Source organism: Microtus pennsylvanicus, chromosome 19 (assembly GCF_037038515.1).
Source record: "Microtus pennsylvanicus isolate mMicPen1 chromosome 19, mMicPen1.hap1, whole genome shotgun sequence".
NCBI lineage: Eukaryota > Metazoa > Chordata > Mammalia > Rodentia > Cricetidae > Microtus > Microtus pennsylvanicus.
This window is the reverse complement of record NC_134597.1, coordinates 30,940,946-30,955,388: the sequence shown is the minus strand read 5'-3', so window position 1 is coordinate 30,955,388 and position 14,443 is coordinate 30,940,946. Positions and strand designations below refer to the sequence as shown.

The following is a 14,443-nucleotide window of genomic DNA, read 5'->3' as shown; positions in this document are numbered from 1 at the left end:
CTGGGCAGACAGTCCCACAAGGAGAGACAGATGGGTGGGCATGCCATGAGACCATTCTGCAGGTCTCAGAAGATGACTGGTCCTGGGCAAGGAGCCATGGGCAGGTGAGAGACAGAGACATGGATAGGCACACCATGCAGAGTGAGGTTGGATATTTATTTAGTGGATTACGGAAGAGGAAGGGGAGAAAAGCAGAGAGAGAGAGGGAGAGAGGGAGAGAGAGGGAGAGAGAGAGAGAAACAGAAGGGGGAAGGGGAGAAGTGGGGAGGGAGAAGGAAGAGACCAAAAACTGCCTCTTCGAGAGAGAGATGGAAAAGAAGGACTCAGGTTGGAAGCTGAAGATCTGCTTGCCTCGGCAGACAGGGGAGGGAAGTGGGCGTAGCTTGTCTCTTAAAGGAACAAAGCAGACCATTACAGGCATCCCTGAATGAAGGCCTAGAGAGGCCATTGTATAAAGCTGTGAAGTTGAAGCTTAGATTTCTTGGAGACCCCAAGATGCTGCAGATGCCAGAGCTGTGGGATATCTGCCAAGGAAAGCTGCTGGCAGAGAGTGGAACCAACCCAAGAGAAAGCAGTGTGTTGCTGTCAACAAAGTTGAAAGGAGCTGGAGATCTGAAGAGCACTTTGATGTAAGACATGGAGATGTAGAGTTTGCAGTTTGCCAACTGGTTTTCAGTTTTGCTTTGGTCCAGTGTTTCCTCACTATACTCCCTTCCCTGTGTTTTGGAATGTTAATGTATATCCTGTGCCTTTATGTGCTGGAAGTACATAATCTGCTTTTTTGATTTCACAGTGGATTACAGTTATGAGATCATCACATGAATCTCAGAAGAGACTTTGAATTTTAGGCTTTTAAATAAGTTTGAGACTATTAAATGAGACTACAGGGGACTTTCGAAGTTGGACTGAATGCATTTTTTTTGCATTATTATATGCCTACAAGACTTTGGAAAGGGAATGGAATCTGACAGTTTGAAAGACAGTTTGACAGGTGCAGGCTTCTATTGTTTTTTCCAGTAAAATTTCACAGATATTGCTTAATTGCCCCTTGTAATCATGTATGACAATTTATCTATAGTACTGCCAACCAGGAAAATCCACCCAAGTTTTGAGTCTTGGTCTGATTAGCCACTTAGGCAGAGTAAAAACTCAACCTCAGGCCCTTTTCAGTTTACTTGGATGAAGATGCTTCCTCCAACCTTAGAAACAGAACAGAGATCATGTGGTAGAGCAAATCATCATACTTTATTAATTATTATAGATAAAATATTTTCCACAGAACAGCATTGTTGACATTAACACTGAAAAAAAGTGGTTCATGAAATCACATTTTTAACTCATAATTTGTCAAAAATGTTTCTCTTTGGGCAATTTAATTTTATCTATTGTTATTGGAAGAATATGATATTTGAAGAATTATACCCATTGAAAGTGATCTAATATAAATAAATATACTATATTTTTCTAGTTACATTAAAAATAGGTATAGTTGTAATTATTTAATTTGCTTCTCAAAAATTTACATATAATAAAATTATTCATGTTCTTTTAGAACTTGCAACTTCATCAAAATTCAGAGAGCTACCCCAATATATTCTTAAACCCTTGTAAAAGTAGTTTTTAAAGACCATATCTTCTAATATTTCTCAACTCCTCCTTTAAAACTTCATTCATTTAAAATCACCATCTCTAGGCCATTTAATGACAAAAAGCTTGATTTGTATCTATTGGTTGTTTCTAGCCACCTTACATAATGGTTTTCTTGATGAGTATGGGCAAGAATGATTTATAGTAGAGTACAGTATGACTTTCCAGTCATGTGGTGGCTCAGGCCCTTAAAAGTATAATAGAGACCAGGGGTTCAGAATTAAAGTCCAGTACTGGATGCACAGCATGTCTGTGGGCAGCCTGGACTACATGAAACCTAGTCTCAACTCCCCACAACCCTGAGCTAGAAAGAATTTAAGAAAGAATCAGTACTTTCTATCCTTCAAGCATAGTAAAAGCTGATTGGGCATACTAGGTGGGAACAAAGGAGAAAACAAAATCATTATGGCTTTGCTGATCATTCCCATTCCTGCCTCACCAGGGTCTCCAACATGCCAGGTAAGCACTCTAGTAGAGCCCAACAGCCCTCGCCCAACCTGTTATATGTCTTTTCTTTAAGACTTTTCTAGACTTCTGGTTCTCTCTCTACTCAAGGTGCATTAATTATTATTTGCATGTGGATTTCTGTCTTGGGTGTGCCATCTTGCAACCAATAACCCAAACCAGGTCAAGATCATGGTCAGCACCTGGACACATGCCAGATACAAACTTCTTTGTTGTCCTGCTAAAGGCTAAGCAATGCAGACTTCCTATGATAGTTTCATATTCATGAGTCAGACTTTGCTCATATATGCCACTTTTGAAGTAAAGTTTAATGTTCTCCATCAAAACCTAGAAGACATTGATCTAAAAATATTAGAAAAGCATTTTCAAAGAACTATTCAGGCAGATTTAAATCTTTTTTTTCTTCTTCATCAGAGCCTATTTGAGTTCATACTACATGAAAGTTAAGCATGGTGTGTTTTATTTAGCTTCATCTGAGGATAGACAGACCCCATTTATTTCCATATTTGGAAAGGAGGATTACCCAGATCAAGATCCTGAATGAGGGGAAAAACTGTTTTGAAGAACTGTCCGTGTTCAGTATTCGTCATAAAATGGGTATTCAGGATGGTTCTTCCACCTGCCAAGACAATCCCCCAAGAGGAAGACAATTTACTCTAACGGTGGAACAGCTGGGTTGCCAACATCCTTTGAGAGGATCATTCTCTTCCCCTTTCTTTTTCTAGTCCTTTACCTTTTGTGCCCTGTGTTTCCTTCTCATCTCCTCTTAAGGCAGCACCTTACCATGATGTGAACACACACCCAACAGGCCAGGAAAGGTTAGTTGCAGCTACATTATTTCACCAGAACAAAGCAAGATGAGAGTCTTGTCTGCCTACACTTAAATTCTGTTACTATTTATAATAATGATGATGATGGACCTATCTCATACTGTTTGTAATGATGAACATGATGATGATAATGATGATGATGATGACCCTACCTCTTAAATAACAAAGGCGAGAATGCCCATAATAGTCAGGAGTGCTGTGCATTTCTGTTATAGAACATAATCAAGATTTAGCTCTCTGCAGCTACCACGAAAATATAAAACAAACAGGGCTCTTCAATATCAGAGGTCAACAAAATAGCATCAGGGAAAAATCATAGCCCAGGACCTTTCAAAGACACATTTTTAAAAAGTTAATGGAGCTTAATCTTGTATCACTTTGTTGATTTTCTAATTGTTTTTCTGCCCAAATGAGTCATATTCCCCCTAGTATTGCTGAAACTGGTATTAACTATTTCAAATGTGAATCAAACGATGCTGTTAGTAAAAGAAAATCAATAGGATGGTAGATTCAGTCCATATTATTATCTCTTCTGAACTTAATGATATTTTTTAAGTAGACTAACATATCTTCAAGAGTTATTGATTAGCTTACAGCTTAGTTTCCAGCAAACTGTCATGTGTATTTGTGTTTTCTTACTGTGTTTTGAGGCTGGGTGGTATCTTTATAGACTAAGCAGTGTTCTCCCTTGGAAATTCACATTAAGGAGTTGTTTTATCACAGCCATTCAAAAAATCAATACCAGGCCATCCAGGATACTTTCTGACTTATGAAAAGTACCGAGATCAATTGTGTTCCAACTCAATGCATTATCTTAATGGGTGCTAAGGAGAAGACCAAATAAAGAAAGTGATGGCCAATATGATTTGAGAAATCAGAAAGAGTAATGGGAAATGACGAAGAACCAAAAAACATGTGTGCATACATATACACATTTGACTATCTGTGTGTAAGTCACACCAGTTTTAGTTTAAAAGACCTACAATGTTTAGGTAACAGAGGGTTACTTTGGTGTCTTGGCTGAGCTTGACAACATCGTTACATGGTGTACAAAAGTCTCATGGATAAGGTAGCTGATAGACATAGCTTAGATAGCTAGCTCATTTTTAAAAGATTTATTTTATAATTTTTTATGTGTACGGGTGTTTTCACTTCATCTATGCCTGTGTACCATGTGCATGCCTAGTTCCAGAAGAGGGTATCAGAATCCCGAGAAATGGAGTCACAGATGATTATAAGCCACTACGTGGATGCTGGGAATTGAACCCAGGTCCTCTGGAAGAGCAACCAGTACTCTTAGCCACTGAGCCATATCTCCAGCTCCTATTTGTTTATGCATTTATTTTTGAAGACAGGGTCTTCAGTATGTAGCCCTGGCTGGCCTGGAGCTCATTAGGTAGCCCTAGCTAGCCTTGAACTCACAGAGATCCCCTTGTCTCCTGAGGGCTGGAATTTAAGGTATGTACCATCACACTCAGCTTATTTATTTAGTTTTATTTATGTGTATGTGTGTGTGTGTGTGTGTGTGTGTGTGTGTAAGTTTATGTGCAGTATATGCATCTAGGTACCTTTGCAGGCCAGGAGAGGGATTTGGATCCCTTGGAACTGAAGTTATTGGTGATTATGAGCTGCGTGCTAAGGGTGCTGAGAACTGAATCAGGTCCTCAGAAGAGCAGCAAGTGTTGCTAACCACTGAGCCATCTTTCCAGCCCCAAAGCCCTAAATTTTACAGACAACAAAGTATTTGACTAAAACTTCAGGTTTGTGCTCACGACCTGATATTCCTTCTACACTATAGGTGCAGGCCTCTCCCAGAATTTTTTAAAAATAAATTTGCTCCAATTTGCGTATAGCTTTGATTTTTCATCAGAAGTAAACAATATTCTTTCAGAATTTGTGTTGTGGCTATAGCAGGTGTAGCATGAAGGGTTAACTCTCCTTGTCTCCACATCGTGCCTTAGCTAAGACCCAGGTATGTCTACTATTCAGAACACACTGCTTATCCCTCACCTTGGTGATCTATGGGCTTGGGTGAGGGTGCACAGGAGCCTTCTTGGTTATCACGTGACAAGCACTACCTGAGTAGTGGTCCTGGGACACTTACATGAGCAGCTCCACAAAGCGGACATTTTTATTCAAGGCTTCAATGTTCTTCATTTCTTCTTCAGTGAGAGAAAAGTCAAAGATCTGAAACAGCAGAAAGGGAAGACAGGACACTGTGATGATGGTCAAGCTTGGAACCAGGGAGTGAAGACAGCGAGGGTGCCCCTCAGGTGGGGCTCTCTGTAGGAGAACCAGCACCTCTGAAATTGTGCATGTGGGGTGCATCAGAGCGGAGGATGGGGGGACAGCCTGGCCTTCTGCTCTGACCGTTGTCTTGGAGGCAGCTCTGCTTGGGATCACTCAGAATTACTGAACAGCGTGCGTTTAAAATACCTATTGTTCCATGTGTGAAGAATTCTTGTTTTTTCACATAAAATATTGGATGCTTTTTACTCTAGACTATTGCCATCTCACATACTGAAAAAGTATTTCCTAGTCTTTAAATCTGCTTATTCTTTTAATAATAATAATAATAATAATTTTTTGAGACATGGTCTTGCTTTGCAGCTCAAGCTGGTTAGGGACTTGCTAGGTCTCTCAGGCCGGTCTCTGCCTCACAATCCTCCTGCTTCAGCCTCCCGAGTGTGTGGATCATGAGTGTCTTCCATTATTTCAGCTTCTCTCGTCATTTTAAACAGTTCTTTTCAGTTTCTGTTGCAATCATTTCCTTTCTCTATTTCTCCCACGTATTTATCTAGTGTGTGTATGCATATGTGTCGGCACACGTGTGTCAAGGCTCACATGTGGAGGTCAGAAGATAACTTGCAGGAATTGGTTTTCTCCTTCCACCATGTGGCCTCTGGGGACTGGACTTAGGTTGTCAGTCATTATTTATTTCTTTATGTATTTATTTCTTTATTTTGGTTAACACAGGGTTTCTCAATGAAGCCCTGCTGTCCTCAGAGATTCGCTTGTCTTTGTTTGTTTATTTTTTGTTTTTTTGAGACAGTTTATTTATGTAGTCTTGCCAAACCTGGAACTGGCCTTGAACCCAGAGTTCCACCTGCCTCTGACTCTCAAGTGCTGGGACTAAAGATGTGCACCACCACCGCCTGGCATTTTTTCCTAGATTGCATACTTTGTTTATATCCTCATTTTATAATTATTCTATATTAGCATTTAATATTTTATTTTCACTTTAATTTTTAATATGTAATCTGTTTAAAACTTGTAATTTTTAATCATGTGAGTAGTATGTAAATCTATGCTCTGTAAATAGATACTTAAGATAATGGGACATATATGGGATGACTTCAGTTCTCTTTCCAGGTACTAAACGTGTTAGGATAAAATGCAGCGTAACTACCTTCCTTACATATTACTGGTCCTTGAGATCTGTTCTATGGACATATAGAGGTTACCTCATACTTACTCATCTACTTTTTACAGAATATATTAAATACACTTACTTAACTGCTCCTCCATGGATCACTTCCAAGTATTCAGAGAACTCCTTTCTTTGATTATTTATTATCCAGATATTGAAGTTCATAAAATATTAGAAGGAACTAAAGGATTGAGTTCCAGGGTGTTGAAGAGATGGTTCAGTGGTTTTTAGAGCACTTGTTGCTCTTGCAGAGGATTCAGGTTCTAGTCCCAGTTCCCACATGGTGGCTCACAAGCACCCATAATTCCAATTCTAGGGGATATGACAGTCTCTTCTGGCCTCTGCAGACACCAGCATGTAGATAGTGCACATAAATACATACATACATACTTACTTACATACATGCAGGCAGGCAAAAAAAACCCTGATACATGTAAATAGGATGAAAAAAATCTTAAAAAATTTAAAAGTTGAATTACAAAACCCCAGTCCCAACAAACTATTAGCTCAAAAGGAGTCCTTCCACAGATTTTCTCTGTTCACAACAGGCCAGTCTCTACTCCATGGCTCTGCCGTGGATCCTAGTGACAGATGGAAGCAGGCTTGTAAGGACACAGATTTCATGACATCAATAATGAGAGATGATCTGAAGATTTATTTTAATTGTGGGCACAACATTTCCCAAATAAGGACAAGGACAAGTTTAAAATTCTACAATGGCATACACACACACACGTATATGCACACACACACCCACACACACATATGGAAAGAACAGCCAAGATTAAAATTCCCCTTCAGATGAAATTTATTCTCTTTAAGATCATTCTATAAGAGTCTCTATGAAATATAGGATTCTGGGCTGTACGTGACATAAATTTGTCAAATATCTCTTAAAAAGCCAGCACTGATTCTGTTTCTTCTAGGATTTGGTGCGTGCAGACAACTAGAACTTACATTTTGCTGTGGACCAAATAAGTCCATGTATTTTTATAAATTTTGGTTTTTAACTTCAAGATAAACTTCAAAATTCTCCCTTCCTATGTTGCTTCTAACAATTTTCCTTGTTCAATGTGGTCTTTTTTTTTATTTCATGGCACAAACTATCTTATGCGAATGAAGACGTCATACTATGAAATTAAATTCTTAACTGCCAGGTAACCGTGTCTATAATCTCAGAGCTTATAAGGTGAAAGTAAAAGGATCGAGAGTTCAAAGCCATCCTTAGGTAGATAGAGGTTTGAGGTCAGCATGGACTGCAGATGACCCTATCAAAAACAGAAACCGACAAATCAAACTCTTGCCATTGTTCTCAAAGCCTACATGTCATAGAGGTTCCCATCAGAGTAAACGTTCCCAGAAGGAAAGAATGCCAACAGGAAGAAATGGGTCTGAAATCTCTAACCCACAAGGACCGAGAACGAAGTACCGGAGTTACTCATGCAGAAGTTCCCGGTGACCCAGAGAAAAGCTGCCTCGTACAGTCGACAGGGGATAATCCCAGTTTTAATGGGTCTAAGGTAATAGGGGCAGTGAGCTGAGAGCAGATTTCCCTTTTAAGAGGCTGATGGAAAACAGAAAGAGAACGCTGGAAATGGCCAGAGAAAAATGAGTCTACATTGGCTTTAAGTTCCCAGCATCAGAAGTCTGTCTGTTGATGGGAGTTAGACAGACAGAGGAGTCTTTGATGTGATGGATACTCAGAAGGGGGGAATGGGAGACAGATGACATGAAGGATCTACTAGATGTAGGTCATCACAGTTTCCAAGAACATTCTCCAGGAGCGAGAGCACACACTGCCATCTTCCCTCATTTCCAAAGGTCGTTCTCTTACCTGAAAGTTTTCTTTGATCCTTTTGAGATTAAAGCTTTTGGGAATGACAACCACTCCTCGCTGGATGTTGAAACGTAACCCAATTTGAGCTGCTGTCTTATTGTACTTTTTCCCCAGTGAGTTTAAAAGCTCGTCATTTAACAAGGATGGGGATGATACATTCACCCTTGGGGGGAAGAAAACAAGACAAGAGGTTCATCAGTCACCCTACTGTTGTCCCCAGTGACTTGGTCACTGCCAGGACACTCAAGTCACCCATAGTGAATTACGGAATGAAGAGTGGCATTTAGTGTGAGAAGATCAGGAAAGGCAGGTGAGCTGATGCAGAGGACAAATAATATACACATATATATGTCTATACATACATGTGCGTGCATGCGTGTGCGTGCGCGCGCACACACACATCAAGCTCTCTCTCTTCATAGTCTGGTTGTGGGATCAAGAGTTTTACAGGAAGCTTGGTCTGAAGCAGACACAGAGGGAAAGGCAAAAAAGACTGAAGTAGAAGAAAGTAGCTCAACTCTTGCTACCAGGGTAGACATGTTCCTAAAGCTCCTTGGATTCCCTCAAAGGTATTGCCACTGTGTACTGATTTCAACAGCTTACAAGTTCGCAGAACACAGTCACGGAGACTCTATCTAATGACACTTCATCATTTACTGAGTTTCTTACAGATCAGGCAGCAACAGGAAACACCATACGTTTAATACGGTCAACGGGTAACCTTTCAGTGAGGAAGGGATGGTGAGTTTTCATGATCTTGGCTTGAAAAAGCCATTTCTTGAAGATCCCACAGCCAGAATCCTTCTGCTTAGCTAATTCCCTCTGGTTGTGTGTCCTATCCACATAGAAGGGAAGACTTCTTGAAGAGAATACAGCATTACTTACCACATTGGGTTCCGGCAGGTCCCCAAAGGGCTGTATGCGACAACAACAATGTCATGCTGCTGGCAAAATTTCAAGAGTTTTGGTTGGGTGAAATAGGGGTGGCACTCCACCTGTGTGGTTCCATTATAGAGCAGAGAACAAAATTAAAGCCTATAATCAAATGTAGTTATTAAAAATTCTACTGGGTGCCTCTCCCCACACAGTGAGAGCCAGCCTCTTTGTTGTACCTGGTTGGTGACTGGCTTGTACTTGAGTCCTGGCTTGTTCAAGATGACCTCCAGCTGCCTGCGGTTAAAATTAGATACCCCAAGGGATTTCACCAAGCCAGCATCCTTGCAAGCTTCCAGGGCCTGTAGGGTAATGGCAACAGTCAACAAAGGCACTCTCAGGAAGGGAGAAGGAATGTGCACACTGCACACCTGTCACTCTCAAAGAGATACATATAAACACTCAAGCAAAGACTATGTATTTTGACAACTTCTAATATATACACATGCTAGTGAAATAATTTACCCTTCACATTTCTAAACACCTTCAGTGGAATGCCAATAGATGTGTTACATCTGGCTATACAAGACAAGAAAAACAGTAACAACCCGATTTATGGCATTTGTCAATTCCTGTGGTGTCACTTTACCACCAGGCTGTATTCAAGCTAGCTGAGTGATATCCCTGACTGTGGAATTAGAAAGAGAAGCAGAGGCAGGCGGATCTCTGTGAGTTCGAGACCAGCCTGGTCTACAGAGCTAGTTCCAGGACAGGCTCCAAAGCCACAGAGAAACCCTGTCTCAAAAAAAAAAAAAAAAAACCCAAAAACAAAAAAAAAAAAAAGGAGAGAGAGAGAGAGAGATTTGCAAAGTCGGTTTCAGCACACCCTTGGCAAGGCAATCTCTCCCGCATCAAGGTGCCATATTTTCCTATTCCAACTTGGACATTCTATTTTATGGATCAACTTCAGCGTTCCCAGCTGATAGAGGTGTTGTGTTAATGCAGCACTATACGATTTCTGTAATTATGTAACAATTCTAAGTTTATTGTAACTCCTTCCTCGTCTTTTTCTAGTTAGGATTTTTAAGTTTATGTTTTGATAGGGCTCGAGAGGTGGCTCCTGGAAGACCTAAAGTCACTGCCCAGGACCCACGTCTCACAACTCACAGTTGCTTGTAACCCCAGCCCTCTTCTGGCCTCTGCAGTCACCCATTCACACAGCACATGCTCATGCAGACACAAAAAAAATCATTAAGAAATTATTCTTTGAAAATTTCATATATACACACATATATGTTTAGCTTCATCATCATATCTACTCCCTTTCTTTTTTCTAAGTTCTTTGGGGCATTATAGATATTCGTATTTCCATATAAACTTTAGCAATAGTTTTTTATTTCAGTGAGTTTTTCACAAGGATTGTATCGAGTCTGTAGATGAGTTTGGAGAGAATTAACATCAAAATATATTGACTATTAAGAGATGTGTTATATTTCTCCACTCATTTAGATCTTTGATTTCTTTCAGCTATACACTATAGTTTTTAATGTTGAAATTTTATGGATGTTTTATCAAATTTCTATATAAATATTTAATATCACCTTTTCAAAGATCCAATTTCTAATTGCTTGAGGCTAGTATATGGATTGCATATAGTTGGTTTATTTCCTTTTTGTCTTATGAATTATTTATATGGGTTTCTCTGTTTCTAAATATTTGATGTTTTCTCAGGCGTCTTTTTGTTCTTGGTTTCAGCTTTCATTCCAGCTTAATAAGATCACGCAGTTTGCATAACTGGGATACTTAAAGACACGGAAATGCTTTGTGGATGAGAAAACACTGTGTTGGTTTCACTGGGACTAGAAATATGGCGTTCTGTTTGTGTGTGTTTTATGTTCCTTTTTTTTTAAAGACTTATTTGTACCAGGCTACCAGATTTTTTTATGGGGGAGGGGCGGCGCTAACCAGCTCCCAAACCATGACATGAAGATGATTTGGCTTAGTTTAGGCTTGTTTCTGGCTAGCTCTTTTAACTTGAGTTAACCTGTTTCTCTCTATCTACCCTTTGCCTCAGGGCTTTTTATATTTCTTTTCTTCTGTATATCTTACTTTCACTGCTTCTCATGTTTTCTGGCTGGAGGCTTCCTGGCGTGCCCTTCTCCCGTGTTCTCTTATCCTTCTTATCTTCTTCTCACGCAAACCTAGATTTCTTCTCTTACTTATTCTCTCTCTCTCTCTCTCTCTCTCTCTCTCTCTCTCTCTCTCTCTCCTCTCTCTTTCTCAGCTCCGCATATTCTTTCTCTGGTCTAGCTATTGGTCATTCAGCTTTTTATTAGACCAATCAGGTGCCTTAGGCAGGCAAGGTGAAGCAGCAACACATCTTTACAAAATTAAGCAAACGCAGCATAAACAAATGTAACACATCCTTTACACAGTTAAAGCAGTATTCTGTAGCAGAAACAAATGTATCACATCTTTGTTCAGTTAAAATAATATTCCACAACACTCACTTTTATTTATGCGTATATATGTGTGTGTGTGTGTGTGCATATATGTTCGAGCAATGCATTGTGTGCAGTGCCACAGAGGCCAGAAGAGAGCATCAGATCTTCTAGAATAGGAGTTATAGACTGTATCGGCGTGAATAAATGCAGGCAAATATTAAAGAATATATACAAATTTAATGATTAAATAAAACTTACAGAACCGAAGTTCCCGCGTAGCACAGGAGGTAGGAAGGAAAGGGAGGAGTCGCCTCCCGCGTGCCCATTTATCGGTACACATTCGCCAGAGGCAAACCCCGCCCCCTAAAGGGGCTGACTTAACCCTACATCTCCCCCTTTTGTCTAAATAAGACAGAACTAAACCAAATATAACTATAAACAATAATAACAAATGATAAATATAACAAACAATATTGAGAACAAAAGTTTTGCTAGACATTCTATCTCAAGGAGTCTAAATAATGTAGAGAGTAACTACAATTAAATAATCTTCAACTCCATCAAAGATCTGAGAAGGGAATTAATATTACTTAACAAATGAGAGATATCCAAAATGTGCAACAAATGACAGAGACAACTGACTACCTGGGCAATCACCCAAAGTCTCGTTTGCAATGTTGAGTCAACCAACTTTGGCTAAGGCCTAACATAACTGACATACCATTATCAAATGCAAGGAACTTTTTTAGAATTATCCTATCCTGTCTTGGCAAGATAAGACAATCCTGTTTCATATTTTAGTCAGTAGTTGAGGTATGGGCTTTTCTTAACCCAAAGGCCAGTTCTGCCAAGAAGACAAGCTCCCAGTGGAGTGTCTTTGGTGCTCAACAATCTCTTGGGAGTAGAGTGGTGTTGCCAGGAGTGATTGTGTCTCGTTGGCACAGAATTCTAGGTTAGATTAAAGGCCATTTTCTACAGCTCTTCAAAGAGGCTGAAGATTATACTATCTATACTAAAAATAATCTCTATTTATCTAAAAGACCTGATTAACCTAAAAATAAATATGACAAACATATAATTCTCAATACCTATCTAATTTGAAAACTAAGAGAATAAACAATTGTGCAATATATGAAGACAATGATCTTCACCTGTAAACAATGTCATTACATATCAAATGTAAACAATGTTATTACATATATAGTACCAGAGGTAGAAATGTACATTGTGATATGATAGATGTATCCATACAATATAAGCATACTCTTATACAAAAATAGAGGTAGGAACACTCACATTCAATATTTAATATATCAATATACAAGAAACAGTACCAATATAATTTTCTAAAAACAGTAAATCATAAATACCAATCATCCCATCAAACCAGTTAATCCCCCCTTTTTTTATTTTAAAGAATATATACAAATTTAATGATTAAATAAAACTTACAGAACCGAAGTTCCCGCGTAGCACAGGAGGTAGGAAGGAAAGGGAGGAGCCGCCTCCCCCGGTGCGCATTCGCCTGAGGCAAACCCCGCCCCCTAAAGGGGCTGACTTAACCCTACAATAGACAGTCATTAGGAGCCATGTGGGTGCTGGTGTCCAAATCTGGGTCCTCAGCAAGAGGAACAAGTGCTCTTAATCACTGAGCCATCTCTCCTGTTCCTCTGCTGTATTTTGCTGGAGTGTTCTGTGAATGTAAGTATGTCATAAGGTTGTGCATGAATCTCATAAATCCTACAGATTTTATGTATAGTTATTGTCTTAATTAGTAAGAGGCTTTGAAATCTTTAATCATAAACATGGATGGCCCTCTTCCTCTTTTATGTTGTTTAAGTGTAGGCATCATGCCAAAACTTATTTTTAGAAGTTGAAATAGCCACCCAAATTTCTTTGGATTAAAGTTAACTTGATATATTTTTTTCTACAGTTTCTGTCTATTGACATACTTCTGTCTTTTTACTTAAAATTGTGTTTTATATGCAAATCTATCTATCTATCTATCTATCTATCTATCTATCTATCATCTATCTATCTATACAAACGCATACACATATACACTATGTAATAGGCCTTCAATTTTTGCATTTGGCAAACTATCTTTTCATCGAGGAGCTTATACTACACATATTCTATGATTATTGATATCACTAAGATTTCCAGATGGGCATTTACTTTTTTTTTCATCTGTTTATTTCCCTTTTTTCCTGCCTTCTTTTCAACTAATTACTTTTTATTTTTTATTTTTTAAATATTTATTTATTATGTATACAATACTTTGTCTGTGTGTATGCCTGCAGGCCAGAAGAGGACACCAGACCTCATTACAGATGGTTGTGAGCCACCATGTGGTTGCCGGGAATTGAACTCAGGACCTTTGGAAGAGCAGGCAATGCTCTTAACCACTGAGCCATCTCTCCAGCCCCCTGATTACTTTTTATTATTCTAGTTTTTCCCTTTACTGCTGTATTTACTATATTCTGGACGGTTTAATTTTTTTCTAAGTATTTTTCTTGATATTCTGAGATCTCATTATAACCATTGTGAGAAATATGAAAGAAATGTGTTGCCTTTTCTATTAGAGGGTAAACCAAGACAAGGGAAACACTATTTTTAAAGATAACCATAAAAAATATCATTTAGCAAAAATCTCTTCCCAGGTCAGCATTTTCCTGAAATCAAAACATGTGTTCAAGGTTACATTCTGTGTAAGGGTGCATTCTGCTTATCAGTTGTTCCCTAAGATTTAAATCAGCGAATCACATAAAAGTGTGAGGCTGGGCCTGACCGAGTCCATCAGATGAGGTACAGGGCCCTTTGACTTGTGGATGAAGCTGGTATGACTGCTTACTTGGCTTAACACCAGCACACCCCTCTGCAGAAGGAGAATTTTCTGCATTGCTGAATATCTCAG

At 39.1% G+C, this 14,443-nt stretch overlaps 1 protein-coding gene across 1 annotated transcript in view; it reads right to left on the bottom strand.

The window, feature by feature from the left end:
• Positions 1-1,225: 1,225 nt before the first annotated feature.
• Akr1d1 (aldo-keto reductase family 1 member D1) overlaps positions 1,226-14,443 on the bottom strand; it is a 37,553-nt gene continuing 24,335 nt past the window's right edge. The window contains exons 6-10 of the mRNA XM_075953711.1: positions 9,322-9,444; positions 9,095-9,204; positions 8,207-8,372; positions 5,047-5,129; positions 1,226-2,731 (exon numbers count right to left, since the gene is read on the bottom strand). Of these exons, the coding sequence (XP_075809826.1) occupies positions 2,689-2,731; positions 5,047-5,129; positions 8,207-8,372; positions 9,095-9,204; positions 9,322-9,444 (525 nt within the window). The 3' untranslated portion in view covers positions 1,226-2,688. The remainder of the gene's footprint in view (positions 2,732-5,046; positions 5,130-8,206; positions 8,373-9,094; positions 9,205-9,321; positions 9,445-14,443) is intronic.